This window comes from Phyllostomus discolor, chromosome 3 (genome assembly GCF_004126475.2).
Source record: "Phyllostomus discolor isolate MPI-MPIP mPhyDis1 chromosome 3, mPhyDis1.pri.v3, whole genome shotgun sequence".
NCBI classification, from domain to species: domain Eukaryota; kingdom Metazoa; phylum Chordata; class Mammalia; order Chiroptera; family Phyllostomidae; genus Phyllostomus; species Phyllostomus discolor.
In genome coordinates, this window is record NC_040905.2 from 194,526,689 (window position 1) to 194,532,688 (window position 6,000).

Sequence of the window (6,000 nt, forward strand, 5' to 3'; positions counted from 1 at the left end):
CTCCCGGCTCTTCAGGCCTCCTCTCCCAGCTAAATAAAAACTACAGAGCCTCAGTCTTGGGCAGCAGCAGCAGCAGCATTTTAATGCTATTTTAGACAACAGCTCTAAAGCACGGGAATGTTGGCTCCTTTTCCATGAATAAAAAATCCCCAAAAGGGTATTATCGTAACAAAATGATATCCAATGGAGAGCACTGAGAGCTACAGAAATAAAATTGTCACAAATTGAAACTGTCTCGAAATTAAACCTACACAAGGACGCATTAAACCCCAGGCCAGGCAGGCTCTGATTTTCCCATCTCAAACCCTTGTAGGTTCCTAGTTCTCTCCTGAAGTCCAGCGAATTTCTCCCACTCCGGAGGGCCTAAATGGATTTTTTTTTTTCGTTTTTGGAAGTCTGGGAATATTAATGTCTACCGCCCCTACCCACCCCACCCCCCTTCCTTGAAACCACGGAGAAGACCTGTAACATTCACCTAAAGCTCAATCACTGCTGTGTCAGTCACACCCAGATTCCCAAAGGCACCGTCTGCCGCAGCGCCCGGTGCACAGTAGGCGCCCCATTAATGTGCAGATTTGATTTGATCAGATCTGGCCCCTAGGCTAGAAAGACGCCTAGAGGCTAGAAAGACGCGTTGGTAGCTGCATGCCCAGGCGGGGACAGCAGTGCTGGCCTAGCTCTCTTCTGGAGCGGGGCGGGGTGCAACCACCTGTGGACGGGTGGCTGGGGACTCAAGCCCGGGCCCCCGCCGCCACCCCGGGGTGCCTCGGAGGACACAAGCACGTAGACCGGGGTAAAGTCCGCCGCTCCAGGCCCGAGTCCTAGCGTCCCAGCAAGGGCTCTGCAGGCTCAAAGTTGTCCAGATCCAAGAGAGTCGATTCTAGAGTTAGTTCCCAAGTCGCCCAACCACCTGCGAGTATGCGAACCGGAGGGGCTCATTGAGATGGGGGATGGGGGGGGGGGGACACGGAGAGGGGATGAGGCGAGAACGAAAATGGTCCCCTGACTCCCTCCCAAAGTTGGGCACCTGCCAGGCAGCAAGCGTGGGGGATTCTCCTCCCTTCCATCTCATCAAGGCTTGGTGGCGACTTTGGTGGGTGGAGGACAAGGGGGCCACGCCACGGCAGCCCCGCATTGCTTTGACATTTTCTAACCGATAATCGAGCACCAAGGAGGCCCCGGCTGGAATCCGGGGGACGAAGGGGAACACCTGTCACCAGCGCCTAGGGGCGGGAACTCGGAACTCGGGGAGTGGGTGCGCTAGGGAGGGGGCGAGGCCCAAAGGACGAGGTGGGAGCCAGAGAAGGTGTAACACAGCAGCGCAACGTGCCAAGGAGGGGGTGCCGGCCAGGGATGGGGCCCCAAAAGACCCGGGCGGGTGACTCGAGAGGGAACAGGGTTAAGGAGTGCTCTCAGAAGAAGGGGGAGGGGATCCCAGGAAAGGTTCAAGGAGAGCGCCCTCAAGAGAAACATAGGAGGAGGGGTGCTAACCCAAGGGTCGGGGGCTGCCAATTCCCCGGACTGGTCCCTCCTCGTCACTCACCGGCAGGTCGACGCTCACTTCGGTCCCGTCCAGCAGAAAGACGCGGCAGTAGAGGGTGGCCTTGGCGGCTCCGGCGGCGGAGATGTGCACGGCCGCGCCGCCCGTGAGCAGGGGCCCTCCGCCGGCCGGGAACACGCTGCCCCCGGGAGCGGCGGGCAGCGCCGAGGAGGCAGCAGCGGCGGCCGGGCCCCCCCGCGGCCCCCCGTCGCGCTCGTCCCCCAGCCCGGCGGCTCCGCGCCCTGCAGCTCCTCGCGCGTACAGCTGCATCGAGCGGCGGCCAAAGGTCCGGCGTAGGAACCGCAGCATCCTGGCTGGGGGCGCCCCCTGCCTCCGCCCCTTGCGCCGCCGCCGCTGCGCCGCCGCCCGGGAGCACCCCGCGACGCCGTCAGTGCCCGCAGCCGCCCGCGCCACCGCCCGCGGGCTGCGGCCCGGGTCTCGCTCCCGCCTAGGCCGAGGCCGAGGCCGCGCTCCGGCTGCCTGCGGGGTGCGCCGGCCGGGCCAGCACCGCCTGCGAGTGGCCGAGGGCAGGAGGGTGCGCTCCGGGCAGCCCCGAAGCCGTCCCGCGGCCGCCGCCGCGCGCTCTCCCGGGCCGGCGGCCTGCGCTTCTGAGCGAGCGCTCCCGACGGCCGGCCGCGGGGGGTCCGGGGCTGCCGGGGGCGTGGGGGCGGGCTGCGGGCTGCTCCCGCGCCGCGCTTCGGCCGAGGGCCAGCCGGAGCAGGGCGCCTGCGTGCTCCCAGCGCGCTCACTCCCCCTCGCCTCGCCGCGCCCGGGGCCGGAGGAGGCCCAGCTGAGTGCCCGCTCCCCAGGCGCCTTTTCCTGCGCCCGCAGCCCCCGCCTCCCACCTGGGAGACTGCACCTCCAGCTGCCACCACCACCACCACCGCCGGGACTGCAGCACGCCCTCCTCCCTGGGGGCTGCGCCCGGTAATTGCAAACCGCGTCTGTGCTGCCCCCTGCCGGCCCGAGCGCCCCCTGCTGCTGTAGGTGTGCTCACGTGTGTACACGTAGGTGAGCACACACGTGTTTCCGGCGTCCTGAGCCCTGGAGACGCCTGAGAGTCTCCCCTTGCCTACTTAGGGAAACAGGGCTCTATGCCCTCTGCGCAGCCCTGCCCCGGAGGACAGAGAGAGAATAGCATTAAGTGAAGGCCCTCCTGGGCCCTCAGCTTCCCCTTCCAGAAAAGGAGAGGGTAGACCAGGTAATCTACAGGATCCCTGCTGTTTCAAGGGCTGTCAGGTTAAGGTCTTAGAGCTATTAGGTCCCTTTCAGCCATTCCAGTCCACTGGGCTCGTTCCAAATAAGGAAACAGGTCGGACAAGGAGGGGGAGTACTTTTGCAACCTGCTACGCAGAAAAGCTCCTTTCTTCAAGGAACTCGTGTTCCGTGTCCCTTATTGACGCAGAGGCCTGCGTAAGTAGACAAGGAGGAAGGCTAGTGAAGGCTGAACCAGTTACTGGGAAGCAGAACAGAACTGAGGCTCAAGAACACGCAGTACAGGACACACTGGGATTGGAGGCAGAAGGAAGTATTGATGAACAGTGCCCCTGAGGAGTGCAAGTTGAAGGCCCGCTGCAGGGAGAAGTGGGTTGTCCAGTGCTGCTGGAAGGGGTGTCCGAGATGAGGAGGCTGAAAGGAGGTCAGGCCTCTGGAGAGGAACAACACTCCTTTTTTGTGCCTCACACTGTGCTAAGCCCTTTCTATTCCCCATCTCACTTAATCCTCGGGACGACCTGGCTCAACAGACAACTTTATCCCCATTGGACAAAGGAGGAAATTGAAACTGAGAGAGCTTAAAAGCCTTGCTCCAGATTTCGTGGTTAATAGGGACTTGGGTGCAGGGCTTCGGAGCTGTCGCTGCCAAGGCGAGGCTTGTGGCATGACTGGCAGGCCTGGTCAGGGGCAGTGGCCACAGCCAAAGGGACAGAGAAAGACAGAGAGATGAATTCAGGAGGCATTAAAAAAAAGATATTTATTGAGGATCAGTCACTATCTTAGGGGATTTCATGGATGACATTTTCATTAATCCTCACTCCAGTCCTTCTCGGTAGTTCCACTTATCCCCTTTGATTGAGGTGTGGTTTGGAGCTTAGAAAAGTAATATCCTTGCCCAAGGTCTCAGAGCTCCTGAGTGGCAGCACCCAGCATCCTCATATGTTTCCTTTATGGCTCCACAGGAGTCCACTGTGTGACTGCAGGGCTGACTGTGTGACAGTGAGCCCTGAGGGGACATCTGCAATCCGCCTGCAGACACCCACTCTGCTCCCCTCCTCTCAAGACTTCACATGCAGAACACCCTCAGCAAGTTGGTGTGCAGAGGTAGCCCTATATGCGTCCTGGTTTCTAAGGAGAGCCCATCTCCTACTCCATAGCCCCAGAGTTCTGTGGCAGAGTGAATCATGGCCCCCTAACATGTCCCCAGCCCAGCCCCCAGAACTTCACATAGCAAAAGGAACCTGACAGATATGATTCAATTAAGGAGTTTCAGGAAGGGAGATGATCCTGGGTTATCTGGGTGGGCCCCATATAATCGCAAAATCACAAGGGTCCTTACAAGAGGGAGGCTGGAGGGTCCGAGTCAGAGGCAGCGGGACAATGGCAGCGGAAGTGATGCATCCAGGAACCAAGGAACCTGGGCAGCTCCTAGAAGCCCAGGAAAGGTAAGGAACAGATTATCCTCTAGGTATTCCAGAAGGAACACAGCCTAAGGACAGAATTTTTGCATAGGTGTATGCCCACCCAGCACCTAGCATGCTGTCTGGGAAGCAGACATTCAATAAGCGCTTGTTCAGTGAATGGAGCGTCTCATTTCAATGTCCTAATAGCCCAGCGGGGTGGGGATTGTTGTTGTGGACTCCTGACACCAGATCCTGTGATGAGATCACGTCATCAAGAATCACCTGGGGATTCCAGGTTGCTTTAGTTTTGCCTGTACTTTCTCTGTGCCAGACACTGTCACCGAGTTGGTCTTGTTCAGTCCTCATCACAATAGCGATTTAAGCACTATTTTCTCCATCACACCAAGGAGACACAGAGGCTTAGGCCTCTCTTTGATGAAACTTCATGTCACGCAGGTTTCAAGCTCAGAATTTCAGCTTTGATGAGCGAGTCTGCACTGTTGTCTGCTCACAGCGTTATGGACTTCGATCTTTGCCTTTTTGACCTAAAGGTCCCTGAACCCGTCACCTGAACTCTCTAACCAGCCCTTCAGATTTGTTCATTGCCATTTCTCAGACCCCCCCCTGCTCCATGTCGATGGGCCAGAAGCACACCCACACCTGTTCACCGATACAGTCCCTCTGTTACGGGACTTTTGGTCCTCAGACTATGATTCAGAACCCCCAGTATTTCACCCGTGTTCCCATCTAGAACCATCTTGGCTGACATTCTCGAGAAATGATCGACACCAAATTCCAGGCCCTTTCCTTGGTCAGAAGTAATAGCTTGACTTCCTCAACTTGATGGGCAATATTTGGAATCTGATCCCAAAGTCACCTTCTCGCCCTCTCCTCCTGCTCGCTAGAGCTCGGCTACCACTTCTTTACCCACCTCGGCAGGCAGGCGTGGGAGAACTGTGCGTCGTCCCTCCCATCACGACTCCAGAAGCGAACCCTGGAGAGAGTTCCTTGCACACTCCCTTCCTCCAGAGTGGTTTCACATGTTAATTAAACAGCCCTTGCCCTGTCTCTCGGGGACTCCTTTCGGAAAAGTGCCATGTATCCCGATCCTTTGTTTCCTGGCTCGTTTCCTAGACTCAATAAAAGTGTGCCCTCCTTCTGACTCCTTTCCTTTTCCCATAGAACAAGATCACACTTTAATGCGTGTTACTGTTTACTCTCCCCTGTGAGTTGTCCCTTCCATAAACATTCACCGAGACCTTGCTATGTACCACAAAGCCTTTTCTACCCTTCCGAATAAACAGAGGCTTCTGGGGGCAGCCGAAATGGGTGCAGGGGATCATTGTGTGGTGATGGATGGTAATTAGACTTACAGTGATGACCATTGAGTAGGATATACAAATGTTGAATTTTAATGTACTCCTGAAGTATATGTAATGTGGTATACCAATTTTACCACTGCGAAAAAAAAAAAAAAAAAAAGCTGACTTAGCCTGTCTGCTATCATTTCACAACAAGGATAACAATGCTAATTAGAGACAGCCAGCCTAGCATCCATTTTCCTGCTCTGGGTTACCATGCACAACTACCTCACCCCTGCTCAGAAGCCTAGTGCTCTAGGTGAAGCTGATCCCACCACTGTTCAGTCAGTCAGTATGGCACATGATCAGGCCTGGCCAATCAGAGCATTGCATTTCCTGGCGACCTGTTGCTGCCTCAAGAATGGGCCGGCATTCATGCCAGGTCAATGGAGGTCAGCCCTGGAACTCTTGTTGAAACTATTGGGAAGCAGCAGTGTTAAGCCTAGAGCTGCGTGCTGAGGGGCCACCCGGACACCACAGG

At 57.0% G+C, this 6,000-nt stretch overlaps 1 protein-coding gene across 6 annotated transcripts in view; it reads right to left on the reverse strand.

The window, feature by feature from the left end:
- EPB41L4B (erythrocyte membrane protein band 4.1 like 4B) overlaps nt 1–2,457 on the reverse strand; it is a 119,665-nt gene extending 117,208 nt beyond the window's left edge. For 3 of the 6 annotated variants that reach the window (XM_036022022.1, XM_036022020.1, XM_036022019.1), the window contains exon 1: nt 1,544–2,456. In XM_036022022.1, the coding sequence (XP_035877915.1) occupies nt 1,544–1,849 (306 nt within the window). In that variant the 5' untranslated portion in view covers nt 1,850–2,456. Of the gene's footprint in view, nt 1–1,543 lie in introns of all 6 variants that reach the window. The other 3 variants (XM_028516223.2, XM_036022021.1, XM_028516231.2) reach the window with 3 other exon arrangements.
- Between the last annotated feature and the right edge of the window lie 3,543 nt (nt 2,458–6,000).